This window comes from Dioscorea cayenensis, chromosome 10 (assembly GCF_009730915.1).
Source record: "Dioscorea cayenensis subsp. rotundata cultivar TDr96_F1 chromosome 10, TDr96_F1_v2_PseudoChromosome.rev07_lg8_w22 25.fasta, whole genome shotgun sequence".
In the NCBI taxonomy this organism is placed as follows: domain Eukaryota; kingdom Viridiplantae; phylum Streptophyta; class Magnoliopsida; order Dioscoreales; family Dioscoreaceae; genus Dioscorea; species Dioscorea cayenensis.
In genome coordinates, this window is record NC_052480.1 from 384,722 (window position 1) to 402,086 (window position 17,365).

At 34.4% G+C, this 17,365-nt stretch overlaps 2 protein-coding genes across 2 annotated transcripts; one reads left to right on the top strand and one right to left on the bottom strand.

Annotated features, from left to right (window-relative positions):
• The first annotated feature begins 4,488 nt into the window (after window positions 1-4,488).
• LOC120270172 (probable purple acid phosphatase 20) lies at window positions 4,489-7,185 on the top strand. The gene is made up of 3 exons (XM_039277199.1): window positions 4,489-4,629; window positions 5,878-6,744; window positions 6,839-7,185. Exons 1-3 carry the CDS (start codon window positions 4,495-4,497, stop codon window positions 7,109-7,111), a joined length of 1,275 nt encoding a protein of 424 aa, XP_039133133.1. The 5' UTR covers window positions 4,489-4,494; the 3' UTR covers window positions 7,112-7,185.
• Window positions 7,186-7,566: 381 nt separating this feature from the next.
• LOC120270713 lies at window positions 7,567-17,365 on the bottom strand. Its single transcript, XM_039277787.1, has 29 exons — window positions 17,105-17,365; window positions 16,883-16,994; window positions 16,512-16,624; window positions 16,301-16,423; window positions 16,048-16,217; window positions 15,792-15,867; window positions 15,531-15,617; window positions 15,244-15,324; window positions 15,113-15,145; window positions 14,990-15,043; window positions 14,790-14,831; window positions 14,560-14,638; window positions 14,400-14,470; window positions 14,206-14,315; window positions 12,344-12,377; window positions 10,549-10,743; window positions 10,326-10,437; window positions 9,974-10,086; window positions 9,757-9,879; window positions 9,507-9,679; window positions 9,246-9,321; window positions 9,004-9,090; window positions 8,757-8,837; window positions 8,638-8,670; window positions 8,514-8,567; window positions 8,310-8,351; window positions 8,082-8,160; window positions 7,929-7,999; window positions 7,567-7,844 (listed from the first exon to the last, which is right to left on the bottom strand). The coding sequence occupies exons 1-29, from the start codon at window positions 17,282-17,284 to the stop codon at window positions 7,728-7,730; spliced, it is 2,721 nt and encodes a 906-aa protein (XP_039133721.1). The 5' UTR covers window positions 17,285-17,365; the 3' UTR covers window positions 7,567-7,727.

A 17,365-nucleotide genomic window follows, 5' to 3' on the forward strand; every position in this document is an offset into this window, starting at 1 on the left:
CATGCTTTTTAAATATTTCTTATTTATTTATTTAAATATTTAAATGGTTGGCCGGCGGATTCTTAGTTATCAAAAGACAATAATAATAATATTATTATTTTTTGCGATTTAATGTGAAGGTGTAAAGGACACGCATCTTTGATTCCTAACTAATGGCTTACGTGATCAAAAGTTTCATTTAATTAAAGTATTCTCATTAATTTAGCATTCTTAAATTAAATTAATAATTTTTTTTTATTTCATTTGTAGAAGGGATAAATACTAGTAAAAGATGGTTTTATGTAAACATTTAATTTCCCCGAGAAGGTAAATTACAAAATATATTAAAAAGAGAAAAATAATCTACGGATACATTAAAGCTTGATTACTCAATTATTAAGTAGAATAATGGTAAATGGGGAGCATGTACAAAACAATCATTCTTCAATACATATAATATTATGAATGGGAGGCATTTCTATTTTCTAATAACCAATTAACCATTCATCATGGTTTCACATTATAGTACTAGTCTAATATATTGCAAAAGTGTGGCATTTCCAAGACAGGGCATCTCATAACTAGTGTTAAAAAAAAGGTATAATACCCTAGTTGGTCCCTCTACTTTTCTCTCTCTTCCCTTTTGGTCCCTCTACTCAGAAATGCTCCCGATTAGTCCCTCTACTTTTGAAAATGTGCCCACTTAGTTAAAAATGCTCCCAACCAGTCTCTCTACTTTTAAAAATGTGGCCACTTAGTCCCTCTAAGTGGGCATATTTTTGAAAGTAGAGGGACTGATTGGAAGCATTTTTAATTAAGTAGGCACATTTTCAAAAGTAGAGGGACTAGTCGGGAGCATTTCTAAGTAGAGGGACCAAAAAAGAAGAGAGAGAAAAGTACATGGACTATTTTGGTGATTATACCTAAAAAGAATTTACATGAAATGACTCCACTGTGAGATGATAAGGAAAGCCTCAATGGATGGATGCATCTATTATTGCCTCTCCATTTTCATAATTCCTCTCATTATCTTTACAATTCAGCAACGACCCAAAGCTATCATCTAAATTAAAATATCAATAATTGCTTAGATAATCAATTGAATCTTAAACACATATAAATATATATTAAACAAAGAGAGATACTACGGAAACAATTATGAAGAGTGATTGTCTCAAGTTTGTTCTTGATAAAATAAAATGAAACTACATATTTTTTTTCATTATATAGAGTGCAAGTGGCACCCCAGCAACACACTGTTGAATTATAATTGATAATGTTGGTAGAAATTTGTATATGTGCATAAACTTATGCTTAATCAAATAGATATATAACAGAGCAACGTTTACAGTGCTCCAAGAGAATACAAGAATAAATGTACTCTGAAATGGTAATCAAAGAGTTACAGTATCCTTCACTGAATACGTACCATCTCTACCGGAGAATCTTGAAAAGCATTGTTGAAGAAGCCCTGAACCTCTTTTTTTTTTTTGAGGTAGGGCGACAAGCGCCAACCCTCAGGGGAGTACGCGAGCGGGGAATTACCACAACGTCCTCACTCTCTTGAAACTGGGGAGCGCGGTCAGGGGAAATTGAACTCACATCTCCTCCAACGAGGGGACCCAGGGTACTGCTAGGCTACAAGCCCTTTAGTAAGACTTGAACTTATTGTGGTCTTGGAAATGCAGATCAGAAAACAATACAATAAATAAAAGCATAATCTTGACATGATTGAAAACTAAAATTATGGAAAACATGCCTCAAAATTCCATATTACTGGAAGAAATAGAGCCAATGCTATCGCTCTTTTACTGCTTTCCTTCATACCATCAACCTGATAGCAATCATATTAAACAACATTTATGTATGCCATTGTCCCAATCCTGAAAAAAAAAAAATTACAAATAAATCAAACTCACAGCAAAGGCAACAGATATGCAAAATATACTTCCCAAGTTAATTATGATCAATGTAATTGTGTTTACTGTGACGAATGAAATAAGCATAAACGAATGGCTTCGACTGATTCCATGCAATTACAGCTAAAAATAAAACACAGAATTTTTTCCTTTTTCACATATAAATTACCACATCAAGCACAACAGCCAGTAGGAAGATGGTTGTTTCGCTTGTTTGTTGTCTTTTATTTCTGTTCTCTCTTGTACTTTGCTATCTTTTTATTTCTAATAAATTCGTGATTTATCCATTTTATTCAAAAAAAAAAAATGATTATTTACCCAACTTGCAACATGATTAATTAATTTTCAGATATGGCAAAGTTACCAGTGCTAATTACCGAAATTAATCAGAGAAGAGTGATACCAATTTCAGCAAGCAATCTAAAGGTAAAAAGATGATAACAATTAAAGATGCAGGGAGACAAGACCACGGATAGAATTAATTCTTCATGTTCAAATAACAAACATAAACGTGCAAACATATAGAGTCTGCTGGATAACTGTGAGATGGATGGCTTCTGGGCAAGACTCCTCGCCAGCTAACTAGCTTCGCCGATAGCGTGCACGGTTACGTATGAACATGTGGAGCATCATGGGAGTTGAGTTTGATCTTGATAATGAATGGCGCTGGGATATGAGGATGGATGGCTGGATGTCTCGCCTCCACACCTTTTTTTTTACCCTCTGTTTCTTGATTTGTTTATGAGGTTTCGTGGGTGAGTGGAATCACTTTGGCCATGTGTTCTGGCTCGCTGATTAGTACCGAAACTCCTTTGATGACCTTAATTTGGGCTCGTGGAAACTTAAGATTTTGAGACTTTCTTTTGGATTATCTGGCTAGAGTAAAATGCTACAGTAAAATGATTGCATGTATAAATTTTTTTTTTGCTCGGTTAAATTTTGTTTTGTTTAGAGCCATTCATACATTACAAAGTTTAGTCTTAATTTCATGGAATCCAAAGCAAGAGAAGATATGGACCCAATTAGGTTTTGGTTGATCATTTTACTTGTTTTCTACCGGATAGTTTGTATATTATGTTGTTTTTTTTTCTTTTGTTTCTTTCATTGGTGGTGGAGTTTGTAGTTTTTTATATTAATATATATATATATATAAAATTTACTGAAACAAATTTATTTGATAATTAAAGAAAAAAATTTATTAGAGGGTAATTAAAAAAAAAATGATTCTGACCTTTAAAATTTAATTAGTAATTTAATTTTGCTTGAGTATGGAGGTAAATTGATGTTTGAAATGTTAATTGGATTACGAATCATGATTATGTTGGTTTTTTTAAAAAAAGATAAATCAAGAAACTCATGAAACATGAATTTCACACCCTGGTTTTATCATGGAGAAAATAATTATAACTGGTTTAATAAAAATCTATAAAATAAATTTAAAGAAAAGCAGTGCAATGAATTCATAAACAAATATATTTTAATTATTTATAAAAAAATAATTAAAATCATAAATTGGTATCTAGTTTTTGGGTAGGATATTGGTTTATGGAAAACTAGAGATAGAATATTAAAACACACTTAAAGGGAAGACACAAAAATTTGTTGAGTTTGTTCCACATATTGCATAAAATTTAAGTGTGAAGATCATGTGTTTTTTGTTGGATTGTCGAATAGTTAAATAACAAAAAAAATAGAGAGGAGAAGAAAACGGGCACGAAACCTAAGGGGATTTGTTTCTTTATTTTATTTTTCATTAATAAAAACAAAAATCTCCATGTTGAGTTTACACCGATTAAGATCACATTGAGGATTCTAAATAATTATTTAAATTTTTTATTTTAATTGTTTTCTTAATATTTAAACGATTCACGCAGTCTCAACTATTTTGAACAAATATATAACATTAAAAATTAACCATAGCTTGATAGAACATCTTCAATTCCCAGAAACAAGCTAATTAAGGTTAATTTATAATGTTTTATACCCGGTCATCTGCATGCATGCAATAGTTATTAGTTACTCTTTGGTACTTACTGAATTCTTGTACAAATAACATTATTGATAACAATTGCAATTATATAAATAGCCCAACAAAGAAGAAGGTTTCAAGTCAAATATGACAAGCAGCTGCTTATCAAGAACCAGATTGACAGAAGAAAATTAATGTCGCTGTAGAATAGTTCATTTCAACCACCTCAATGCATGCCTCTTCAAAAAGTCAAACAGCTAGCAAAACAAAACCCATAAGCATGAAAACTCTAATAAATAACCAACTCATCATCCTCATTCACACTTGAACATGCACCTTGTATAAATTAACTGAAAGACGTGAGCTTCAAATGAATATCCGCCTCCCAAAATCTCGGCTCATTTGTGATTTGTGTGTGAAATGAAAAATTAGTGTAATATTATATATATATATATATTATAGATAACGGCAACACTGGACCGTGAATACAGAGAGCTGAAGGAAACGTGGCATATGATCCTTCCACCACGTGTCCACATCCGTTTTAGTTAAGAGTGAAATCTATAAAAAGAGGCCCATTCCTCTCTTCTTATTACTTATTTCTCTAAATTAATCAAAAAGACCCAAATGGCGACGCATGGGCTTCTTCTTGTCCTCATCTTTTCCTCGGTCGGCTGGTCGGTCTCGTATCAACGGCCGCCGGCGAGAGAGATCCTCTCCGTTCCTCTCTCTGATGACGCTGATGGCCTCACCCCTCAACAGGTACATCCCTTCTCTCTTTTTTATTGACGTTTGATAATGCATTAATTCATGTTTTATAATTAGTTAATTTGGATTTGGATCCACGTTGCATTGCATGAACAAAAGTAGCATTCTAGTAATGCTAAGATTTAGTAGTCATTTAGAGAAGAAAGAGATAATATATGGTAGCTCAACTAACGGTGGAAATAAATATTTCTGCTTATTGGTTTTAATTCTTTCTATGACGCAAAAAGTTTGGCTTTGTCGCCTTTATATTTGGTCAGGCCTAGTGTGGAAATTAATTAATGCTGTTATTTTTTATTTTTTTTAATCTCTACTGTGCCTTTTTAGTTGTTTAACCAAATTAACACAAGTGACCAATGAGCAGTTCTGAACTAGTGGTTTAAACTTTAAAGAGATTTGACTCAAATAACATGGAAATGTCTGTCGTGACCCTGCATCGGAATGCACGTTGTTTTTGACAAGAGAGTTGAGAAAACATTTGGATGAAAACAAAAAGAAACAAAGAAAACAAAGGAACAGAAAGAATAAGAATGCACGCTAGCTAGCTGTTTGCTCCAATTGTTGTTTACACGGCAGAACGTCCGTGATTAATTGGTCTGAGAAAGATCTCATCTTCTTATTATTATTTATAATAAGATTGTGATTTGATCCGCATATATGTAGTACAAAGAATATTCCTTTATTATAAGTGTTCAATTGGAACATGAAAGCCTGAATTGGTCTTAATTAATTATTATTGGTAACGGAATGGAAGAGGAAACCAGCTGTGTAATGCTTAATGTGAAAATCTTTATGGATGGATGGCTTTGTAGATTGACATTAAAGGTGATTTATTTGTGAATTTGAATTTGAAGTCATTGCTTATATATTTAGTATTTCAATTTAGAGACATTGTTCATTAAAGGCTTTTCTTTAGAGTTTTAAATTTAAGAAAAAAAAAATCTATTAGTTTGAATTTTAATTATTTTTAATTATACAAATATAAATGCATTTATTTTAATTCCAAACAAAAAATATTTTTTAATAAAATAGAGATTTATCTATTTTTATAAAAAAAAAATACACGAAAGTATTTATTTGGCTCTTTTATAACACAAATATATAATCTATTAAACAATTCTTTAAATAATATATATTATTTTTAAATATTTAATAAGTTTCAAAATAAAATTAAAAAAAAAAAAACATATAACTAGAAAGTTTGTATTATTGTTTCGAATATTCAAATAATCTTCTGATAAACAGGTACACATATCTCTGGTTGGATCTGACAAGATGAGAGTGACATGGATCACAGAAGACGACGCTCCATCAACAGTAGACTACGGCACATCATCCGGATCATACTCACACACAGCCTCAGGATCCACATCCTCCTACTCCTACCTGCTTTACGATTCGGGCCGCATTCACGACGTCATCATCGGTCCTTTAAATCCAAACTCCATCTACTACTACCGTTGCGGTTCCAACCCGACCCGTGAGTTCTCATTCAAGACTCCACCAGCCCAACTCCCAATCAAACTAGCCGTCATCGGTGACTTGGGTCAGACCGGCTGGACCAACTCAACACTCCAGCATTTGACCGAATCCAACTACGACACACTACTCCTTCCCGGTGACTTATCCTACGCTGACTTTTACCAGCCACTTTGGGACTCATTCGGGCGTTTGGTCGAGCCATTAGCCAGCACACGGCCGTGGATGGTAACTCAAGGGAATCACGAGATCGAAAAGATACCCATTCTCGAACCCAGTTCTTTCAAAGCCTACAACGCGCGCTGGCGCATGCCTTACGACATGAGCTCATCCGACTCCAACCTTTACTACTCGTTTGATGTTGCTGGTGGTGCCGTGCATGTACTCATGCTTGGGTCTTACACTGACTTTGATTCTGGCTCGGCGCAGTACAAGTGGTTGGTGGGGGATTTGGCGAAGGTTAACAGGAAGAAGACGCCGTGGTTGCTGGCTCTTGTGCACGCGCCGTGGTATAACTCTAATGATGATCATCAAGGTGAGGGAGAGGACATGAGGAAGTCTATGGAGGACTTGCTTTACAAGGCCAAGGTTGATGTCGTCTTTGCTGGTCATGTTCATGCATATGAACGTTTTGTAAGTTAATTAATTATCAGTATAAGATTTGTTTTCATCTAATTAATCTTTAATTTTTGTGTTCTTAATTTATGACTTTATTGTTATTGTTTAGGATCGGGTTTACAACAATAAGAAGGATGGTTGTGGACCTGTGTATATAACTATTGGGGATGGGGGCAATAGGGAAGGATTGGCGACCGAGTATTTGGATCCCCAGCCAGTGATATCTTTGTTCAGAGAAGCGAGCTTTGGGCATGGTCAGTTCTCGGTGGTGAATGCGACTCATGCGCAGTGGAGTTGGCATCGGAATGATGATGATGAGCAGGTTATTGCTGATCAGATTTGGTTAACCAGTTTGGTTTCCCAATCTGCAGCCTGTGGTTGAACTAATTTTTCTGTTGTTGCTCAAAACAAATTTAGATGATGAATTATAAAATAAGTTTTTTTTTTCTTTCTCAATTTATTTTTTAATTTTGTATTTTTAGTGTTAATATATATGAAACGTAATTGGTAATATGCCACTGTCGGCTCTTGAGAATTAAGTTAATTCTCCTCTTTTCGAATTTACCAACCACTGATTTATTGAGAAGTAAGAAGAGAAGACAGTACAAAGTAGAAAATCCTCTCATCAGCGATGAGAGAGAACAAAATACAGTAAATAAAATAGAGCAACAAAAGGAGATAAATGTACTTGAATTTTTTTAAAAAAAAACTTGTTAATTTCTAAAATTATATCCGTAAAAATATATTACTTTAAGAGAATAGAACAGTTTGAAAAAGCAGGATAAATGAATGAAACAATGGGAATTCAAGCAGTGGACGTTTGATTGCTCAATTAAGTGGAATAACAATGGGGAGCAGGTACATGACAATCATTATTAATGAGGCATTTCTAATAATCATTCATCATTGTTTCACATTATATTTTGCAAAAGTAAGAGGGCCGGCACTAACTAAAGAATTTACATCAAATAAGTCCGCTGGGAGTCCTGGGATGGTGATCAGGACTGTGAGATGATGAGGGGTGCCTCAATGGATTCATCTATGGCATTTCCATTGTCACAATTTCTTTCATTATCTTCGGAATTCAGCAGCAAAGCATGCCCCAAAGCAATCATCTAAAATTAAAATAGTAATAATCGCTTAGATAATTATTGAATGTTAAACATATATAAATATATATTATAAACAAAGAGAGATACCATAGAAACAGAAGCTAATAATATGCTGAAGCCTTTGCAATTGAAAGGTGCTTTGCTTGAAAGAAAGAAGGCTGAACCGAAATAGTTGAGATGAAACTCATAAGATAATAATGAAGAGTAACCGTGTAATCAGATGTGAATTTAGTCACTAACATGTCAGTGGGCTCATTACAAGTGGTGATAACAAGCTGGCAATTGCTCTAATACCTGCAAAAAAGCCTTGAACCTTTCCCTGCAAAATCCTTATTTTATGAAATATGAAAGCTTTGACGATAATGAAAAAATAATCATGTTTTGTTCTCTTTCATACAGAAAATTATATAGCTTAACATTATTGAGTAATATGCGATGAACAACAGTTATTTGTCTTAAGAGAAGCACCTGATCACGCAAGCTTGACGCCTTTGAAATAATTGCATAAGTCTGTGGAGGTTGAGATATTATTTTTGGTTCAATCAATGTTCATTATAAAATGAACAAAAATCAATAATTAAGAAAATCCATTCATGTTTTCAGCTTAAATTCCACTAAATAAAAGCAAGAAAATTATTTCCCTAACGAAATCAGCAGTTGGGAACTACTTACAGATGCTTTCTCAAGGATGTATATGGCTCCAAATGAGGCACTTAGGTAAGGAACCTGCAAAAGAGAAGCCATTCACTCAAAAATGTTTTTTTCTTTCTTTTCTCTTTTGGTGAAAAATGCGTACCCAAGGTGCCCATGCTAATCCATAAAACAAAGCCTGCAAGAAAAATTTCCCATGAAAAAAGTTACAGATCGAAAAGTATGTATCGAGTGAAAGAAAGGATTTTAAGTTGATGAACTTACATAAACAATGGAAGCTAGCAAAGCCAAGCATAGTATCACTCTTTCTCCAACTAAAGGATTGATAAGTGGGAAAAGTAGAGCCTGATATAATACCAAAATTACAACCCTTTGATAAATCATATCCTTGCCTACGATCCAGATTGCATGATTTTAATTAAACAAATATATCCATCAAACAGGGAAAATCAACATCAAAACAAGGAAAAGTCTATAAAGGAATTTATCGTGTTCAATTAGAATTAGCAACCTGGGAGAATGTGGACCCTATGCCGACCACCAAGAGAATTTCAGAGAATTGGTTTTTGTTGAAACCAAAGACTGTCTTAAGGTAATACTGCAAATAAAAATACAAGTGTCAAGTTTGTTCTTAATGATATTTAAATGAATATGCATCTTTCATTATGTAGATTGTAGCCATTCGAATATGGCACCAGATAAACCCCAGCTAATACAAACCATCTAATACAACGATAAAAGAGAGTAGCATACCAGCAAGACACTGCCGATACCTGTCATTCCCAATTTGTAGAAGAATGTAATGTATGTGATACTTCTCAGTGTTCCACTGCAAAGTAAATAATGGTGATTCAGCTGGGAAAAACAGTGCTCAACATAACTGACAATATTGGTAGATATACGCAGTTCAATAAGCTTAACCAACTAGATAACAGAAGAACTTTCGAAATGCCAGAGAGAATGACAAGTCAAGAATGTACTCTGAAATGGTAATTTCAGATAGCAATGACATACCTACTGGTGATCAGAGTTACAGTATCCTTCATTGAGTACCATCTCTCCTGGAGAATTTTAAAAAGCATAGTTGAAGAAGGCCCAAGCTGCTGTGGTCTTGGAGATCCTTTTAGTGTCTCGGGCAGCAACACTTTAACATAAATTGCACAGCAGATCAACAAAGTTATAGAAACCTGGAAATGCAAAGATCAGCAAATAATACAAGGAACAAAAGCAAAAATCTTGACAAAATTGCAAACTAAAACCATACCTCGAAAATCCATTCTACTGGGAGAAACCGCGCTAATGCATTTCCTAAAACATGAGCAGCAGAAAACAGTCCTGTTATTAATCCAAATGCAGCTGCTCTTTGACTGCGTTCCACAACATCAGCCTGATAGAAAGCATAGTATACAAAATTTATGGCATGCCATTGTCTCAGACCAGGAAAAAAAAACACAAATAAATTATAAATAAATGAAACTCACAGCATAAGCAACAGCTATTGAAAATATACTTCCTTGGCTAATGATCATTGAAATCGTGTGAAGAATGAAATAAGCATAAACAAATGGCCTGGACTGATCCCATGCCAGTACCGCTGAAAATAAACCACAGAAGAAGAAAATTTTCAGAACTAAAAGAACTCTGACTTATTATACTAAAACAAAATAGGGACCAAATGATGAACATTCTTCAGCATATTACTGTAATTAATGACAGCAGAAAAGATGGTATAATTTAACCAACATGCAACAACATGATTACTTTTCAGATATAAGTATAACAAGCCAGAAGTGGTAATCACAGAAATAAATAAATCAGAGAGAAGAGCAATACCAAATGGTACTATGGATGCAGGTAGAGTTAGTAGAAGCAAAGGTTTGCGCCCATATTCATCTGCAAGCTGACCCAACAAAATATCCACCACAATTTTGAAAATCCCAACAATCTAAAACCAGAAGATGGTAACAAGTAAGTACACAGGCAGACAAAACCACTGAATTAATTCTCAACATTCAAAGAAAGAACAACAACTGTATAGTAAACACACATAACATACCGTCTGCCGGACACCGGTGAGATAGATGGCTTCCGGGCAAGACTTCTGGCCGGGGCAGAGAGCTCCAGTGATGACATCGACAAGGACTGGCACAGTCATCTCATAGGCAATCCAGTGCATGGAAAGGGGGACTAGCAAGTGAACCAATGGCCTTAGAACTCTAAGATCGGTGACCTTCATAGCTGCCATTTTTCTCTATCGATATATGAGAAAATCACTGGAATTATGGTCTCTGCTTCTTGCTCTGTTGTTTTTGGTGGCGGGGGGAGTTGGTATGCGGTTAAGGCCAAAACGCGCGGGTCCGACAATGAGCACGTGAGGTTGCAGGGTGAGCACGCGCGTGGCTTTGATATGGAACTGATGATGTGGAGCATCGTGGGAGTGAGATCTTGATATAGTGAACGACTGAGATCCAAGGATGGTGACCGTTGTGACCCGCTTTTCGAAGAGAAAGAGAGAGTTTTTTTTTTTTTTACTTTTTATTTGGCGTGATGTCCTCCCCATACAACCTTTTCCACAGTATCTTGCTTTTGGATGTTAGTCTTTGGATGGTTTACTCAATTGACGTTGTCATGTGTCGATATTCAATAGTTTTATAAAATGGAGATATTTTCAAAAAATAATTTAAAAAATCGAGATTTTTTTAAATGAAATACATAAACCATTAATTTATTAAAAAATAAAAACAATATCACAAAAAACCATAGCAAAGGAACTAAAATAATACTAATAAAAAAATATAAAACATAAACACAACAAAACATAAAACAAAAGAACAAAGTAGTCACTAGAAATAGCATAAAAATAACTAAGACGTAGTGAGTCGGTGATATTCACCATAAAGTAGCATGTTCCTCAAGTGCCCCTCGTCTTTCTGATTTGGAATTATTTTCACTTCATTTTTAATCTCCCTTGCCATGCGATTGTTGTTTGGTCTTCCTAAAGATGGGAGTAGAACTCTAGCCTTCGTAACGCAAAGAATTTTTTATTTGGGTTATTTGTTAGAATTTTTTGTTGGAATAAAACAACCGTATTTTCATCTGTATTATAGTAATATTTCATTTGTTATTATTAAAATTAATTATATGCTTCATTCTTCAATTCTTGTATCTCCAAATGTGGAAAAAAAAAACCAAAATGAATGGGTTAATTTTGATAATTAGAAGAAGTCTTAATTTTATAAGTCCATTTGTTTGCGAACCGATCAACAATATATATATATATATATATTTGAATAAAGTGGATAAACCATAAATTTATTGAAATAAGAGAAGTACAGGGAAATACAACGGAGAAGTGACAGCGAACAAGAAGAACTAAGAAAGAAAGAATTGCCTGAAATCCTCACAAGAGATGAGAAAAACAATATGTGATACGGAACAACATCAAGACAAATAAAAGAGTAAAGAAAACAAGCTGGACTGGCGAAAGCTACCGTCTGGAGACACAGGCCTGCCCAGCAACAAGAAGAAGAATACTACTCCGAATCAGTAGTGTGCGCCGAATCGCCGATTAAGTCTGTAGGTCTAGTGCTCAGGAAGTTGAGGGAACGCTTAATCCTTTGAGAGGTCTCAGAGGTTTTCTACTAATGAGACTCAGAATTTGTTGAAAGTCAAGAGAGCAGCATATTAGCATATTTATATAATATTGAAAAAGTAGGTGAACAAGTAAAGTTAAAAATGCGATTGTTTCGTTCGAGCCAGATATTTCAGATGATGGCTCTAGAACAGATATCAAACCGGTTCCGTAGAGTAGAAGTTAAAGAGGGGATCCAATTGGTCCAAATATTGGATACTGAGGATGGGTAAGACTCAATATCAAGAATTTGTCTGAAAAAGAACCAAATACGCTTTGAAAATTTACAATCAAGAAACAAGTGTTCCACTGTTTCCGATCAACAATATAAATCGACATTAAAATTTCGATCTCAACGAGTCAAGTGATACTGAGGATGCTTGATCACCTTAGATAAGTTTTGTAGCTTCTTCTATTTCATTTATTTTCATCCTCTCTTTTGTTGTTAGTGGACTTTTGTACCCCTTCTTTTGTAGTGTCACTTTCTTTTATATTCTCAAACTTATTAATCTTGTACTTGACTTTTTATTTCAGTAATTTAATTAGTAATTTAACTTCACCGGGATATAAATGGAGTAAAGCTAATGCTTTACTCATGCCCTCTGAGTGGGGTTGATACATAAAAATTTATAAACTAAATAAATAAATCATAATATACGGGAACCAACTAAGCAAAGCATAATTAATACTACCCTCATTAAAATAAACAAAAACAAAACCAGGGCTTGAAGATCACGTACCTGCAGCTTTACTGGGTGATCACTAAAGCAGGGTGAGAAAAGAAGCGTAGAAAAGAAAGTGGATGTACAATAAAATGGGATAAAAAAAACCTTCAACCAAGACAGATATATATATACTATTTCCCATTAGCTTCTCCGTCTTTCTTGTTTGGTTATGACTAGTGTGGAAATAAATGCTGTGATTTTTTTCGACGCTTTGTTTTTGTAGTTGGAAATTAATGCTGTTCTACCATCCTCTTATCTTTTTTTTTTATATGAGTAACTTTATTTTTTAAGAACTGTGTACTAGTCTAACAATAACTATCCGTGTTTATGATTGAGAGGTATTAAGTTCGAGTCTCTCAGATTATAATTCATTTTCTGGGTTTCTTGTGAGAGTTCTCTGTAAAAAAAAAAATTCTGTCTAAAGAATACCTCTCGTTCTTCTTTTCATGATTGAATATGATGCAGCGCCTAAAACAGTCGACAATATTAACCAAGTTTAGTAATTTTATTATGATGGAAGATATTTGAGAGTTAGTGCATACGGAAGATATTAGTTAACAAAATAATGACTAAGGGATCTGAACTCATTTATCCTTTGTTTTTTCGTCTATAAACTTTGTAAAAAAAAAAAAAAAAACCTGATTTTTGTGCCTGTGGAATTTATATATCAAGTATATTCTTTAATAGCCTTGACCTTGAAAGTCTCGTGATTCTTTTGCCTCATGAGAATTATAGGTAATAGAAAGATTCATGATGGTTCGCTTTATTATGGTTAAAAATATCATCTTTCCTAAACATTGATCTTATGCCTGCCGAAGTGAACCACCTCATGACCGGATCACTGGATCACTAAATCAATTTAAAAATATATCAATGCTAGGCTAAGATTTTAGTTTAAGAGTGCTTGGAAAAATGATCATTTTACAAATTCTAACATTTTTTAAAGTCTAATTAATGAAGTTAAGAAACATCGAAGTTTATATAGGTTTTTTCTGCAAGATGAAATGGCGCATAGAAAAAGAATACATATATTGACTCGTTAATTTTGACCAACCGTTAATTTTTACTAACCCTGCAATAAAATAATTTGTAATTTATTCATTTCTTTTCATGCTCAAAAGTTGAGAGTTCAAAACTTGGTCGGGGATAAGTGTATGAAGGAATGTAAATACAAACTATGGATGTTTGATTGCTCATTTAAGTAGAATATATAATAATGGGGCGCATTTACATGATTATCATTAATGAGAGATATTTCGGATAATCATTCATCATGATTTCACATTATATATCCAAGGAACAGCATCCAAGGGAACCGGCACTAACTAGTGTTAAAGATCCACCGGATGATCAAGACTGTGGGGTGACCAGTGGTGCCTCAAGGGATTCATCCGTGGCATCTCCATTTTCACCATTTCTCTCATTATCTTCAGAATTCAGCAAGAAAGCATGTCCCAAAGCGATCATCTAAAATTAAAATAGTAATAATTGCTTAGATAATTATTGAATGTTAAACATGTATAAATATATATAATAAACAAAGAGGAATACCAAAGAAACAGAAGCTAATAATATGCTGAAGCCTTTGCAGTTGAAAGGTGCCTCGCTTGAAATAAAGACGGCTGAAACGAAAAGGGTCAATTGCAAGATGAAACTCATAAGATAATAATGAAGAGTGATTGTGTAACTAGAGGTGGATTTAGTCACTAACATGTGAGTGGGCTCATTACAAGTGGTGATAAAAAGGTGGCCAACGCATCAACACCTGCAAAAAAGCCTTGTACTTTTCCCTGCAAAATCCTTCATTTGATGAGATATGAAATGGTTGTAGATAATGAAAAAATAATCATGCTTTTGCTCTCTTTCATATGAAAGTTTCTATAGCCTAACATTGTAATGTAATATGTGATGAACAATAGTTACTCAGCTTAAGAAGAGCACCTGACTATTCGAACTTGAAGCTTTCGAAATAATTGCATAAGTCTGTGGAGGTTGAGATATTAGTTTTGGCTCAATGCTCATTATAAAAGGAACAAACATCAATAATTGAGAAATTCAATTCATGTTTTCAGCTTAAGTTCCACTTAATAAAAGCGCGAAAATTATCTCCCCAACTAAATCAGCAGTTGGGAACTACTTACAGATGCTTTCTCAAGGATGTATATGACTCCAAATGAGGCACTAAGATAAGGAACCTGCAAAAGAGAGGCCATTCACTTAAAAATGTTTTTTTCATTCTTTCTCTTTTGGTGAAAAATGCATACCCAAGGCGCCCATGCTAATCCATAAAACAAAGCCTGCAAGGGAAATGAGTACAAGAAAATTTTCCCATGAATAAAAGTCACAAATGTAAAAGTACAGTGTGAAAGAAAAAAATTCTAAGTGATGCACTTACGTAAGCAATGGAAGCCAGCAAAGCCAGGCATAGTATCAATTTTTCTCCAACCAAAGGATTGATAAGTGGGAACAGTAAAGCCTGATATAATACCAAAATTACAACACTTTAATAAATCATATCCTTGCATACCACCTAGATTGCATGATCTTAAATAAACAAATAGCTCCATCAAATAGGAAAAATCAACATCAAAAGTGTAGTTCATCCACTTTTTCAAAAAAAAAAAAAAATCAGAACAAGGAAAAATCCACAGAAATTTATCACGTTCAATTAGAATTAGCAACCTGGGAGAATGTGGAACCTATGTCAACCACCAATTGAATTTCAGAGAATTGGTTTTTGTTGAAACCGAAAACTGCCTTTAGGTAATACTGCAAATAAAAATACATGTGTCAAGTTATTTGTGTAGGTAATACTGCAAATAAAATTAGTAAGATGACATGAATCTGCATATTTTATAATGTAAAGTGTAACCATTCAAACATAGGACCAGATAACCCCTGACTGGAAACCATCCAATATGATGATAAAAGAGAGTGGCGTACCAGCAAGACACTGCTGATACCTGTCATTCCCAATTTGTAGAAGAATGTAATGTATGTGATGCCTCTCAGTGTTACACTGCAAAGTAAACAATGGTGATTCAGCTAGGAAAAAGAGCGTTCAACACAACTAATAATATTGGCAGAAATATGTAGGTAAATAAGCTTCACCTATTAGATTAGAGATAAACTTCCAAAATGCACCAAGAGAATGGCAGGAATGTACTCCAAAAGGGTAATTTCAAAGAGTATGACATACCTACTCCTGATCAGAGTTAGAGTGTCCTTCATTGAATACCATCTCTCCTGGAGTATCTTAAAAAACACAGTTGAAGGACCAAAATGCTGTGGTCTTGGAGATCCACTTAGCGTCTCAGGCAGTAATATTTTAGCGTAAATTGCGCAGCAGATCAACAAAGTTATAGAAACCTGGAAATGCAGATAAGAAAACAATACAAGTAGCAAAAGCAAAATCTTGCCAAAATTGCAAACTAAAGCTATGGAAAACATGCCCCAAAAATCCATTCCGCTGGGAGAAAACGCGCCAATAGATTTGCTAGAACATGAGTAGCAGAAAAAAGTCCTGTCATTAACCCAAAAGCTGCTGCTCTTTTATTAGTTTCCACAACATCAGCCTGAAAGAAATCATAGTATACAACATTGATGCATGCCATTTTCGCCACCAGGAACAAAACTAAAAAATTAAAAAGAAATGAAACTCACAGCATAAGCAACAGCTATGGTAAATATGCTTCCTTGGCTAATAATCATTGTAATTGTGTGAAGAATGAAATAAGCATAAACAAATGGCCTGGACTGATCCCATGCAAGTACCGCTGAAAAATAAACCACACAAGGAGCAAATTTTCAGAACTAATAGAACTCAACTTCAGCCTTACAATATGATGTAAATTCTCATTTTGTTGCAAGCCCACTTATACCAAAAACAAAATAGAAACCAAATGATGAATTTTTTTCAAACACATTACACTAGTCAGACAGGAATTAATGACAGTAGACAGTGATTAATTTTCAGACATGGCAATGTCACCCGCGCTAGTCAATTACTGAAATTAATCAGAGAAGAGTGATACCAAATGGCACTACGTGTGCAGATAGAGTTAGTAGAAGCAAAGGTTTGCGCCCATATTCATCTGCAAGCTGACCCAACAAAATATCCACCACAATTTTGAAAATCCCAACGATCTAAAACCAGAAGATGGTAACAAGTAAGTATACAGCCAGCCAAGACCACTGAATTCTTCTCAGCACTCAAAGAAAGAACAACAACAGTATAGTAAACACACATAACATACCGTCTGGCGGATACCAGTGAGATAAATGGCTTCCGGGCAAGAATTCTGGCCAGGGCAGAGAGCTCCAGTGATGACATCAACAAGCACTGGCAAAGCCATGTCATAGCCAATCCAGTGCAAGGAAAGAGGCACTAGCAAGTGAACCAGTGGCCTTAGAACTCTAAGATCGGTAACCTTCATAGCTCCCTTTTGCTCTATCGATCACAAAATCACTCAAAAAAATATAAAAAAGAAATCTATCATTCTTGTTTATTTATTTTA

Bases quoted from the DNA above. Each gene is read 5' to 3' on its own strand.
- LOC120270172 (XM_039277199.1), top strand. From the start codon at position 4,495: ATGGCGACGCATGGGCTTCTTCTTGTCCTCATCTTTTCCTCGGTCGGC. The intron at 4,630-5,877 runs GTACATCCCTTC...TCTGATAAACAG, and splicing joins ATGGCCTCACCCCTCAACAG to GTACACATATCTCTGGTTGG. The intron at 6,745-6,838 runs GTAAGTTAATTA...GTTATTGTTTAG, and splicing joins TTCATGCATATGAACGTTTT to GATCGGGTTTACAACAATAA.
- LOC120270713 (XM_039277787.1), bottom strand. From the start codon at position 17,284: ATGAAGGTTACCGATCTTAGAGTTCTAAGGCCACTGGTTCACTTGCTA. The intron at 9,322-9,506 runs GTATGTCATTGC...TTTACTTTGCAG, and splicing joins GTAACTCTGATCACCAGTAG to TGGAACACTGAGAAGTATCA. The intron at 7,845-7,928 runs GTATCTCTCTTT...TTTTAATTTTAG, and splicing joins TATTAGCTTCTGTTTCTATG to ATGATTGCTTTGGGGCATGC.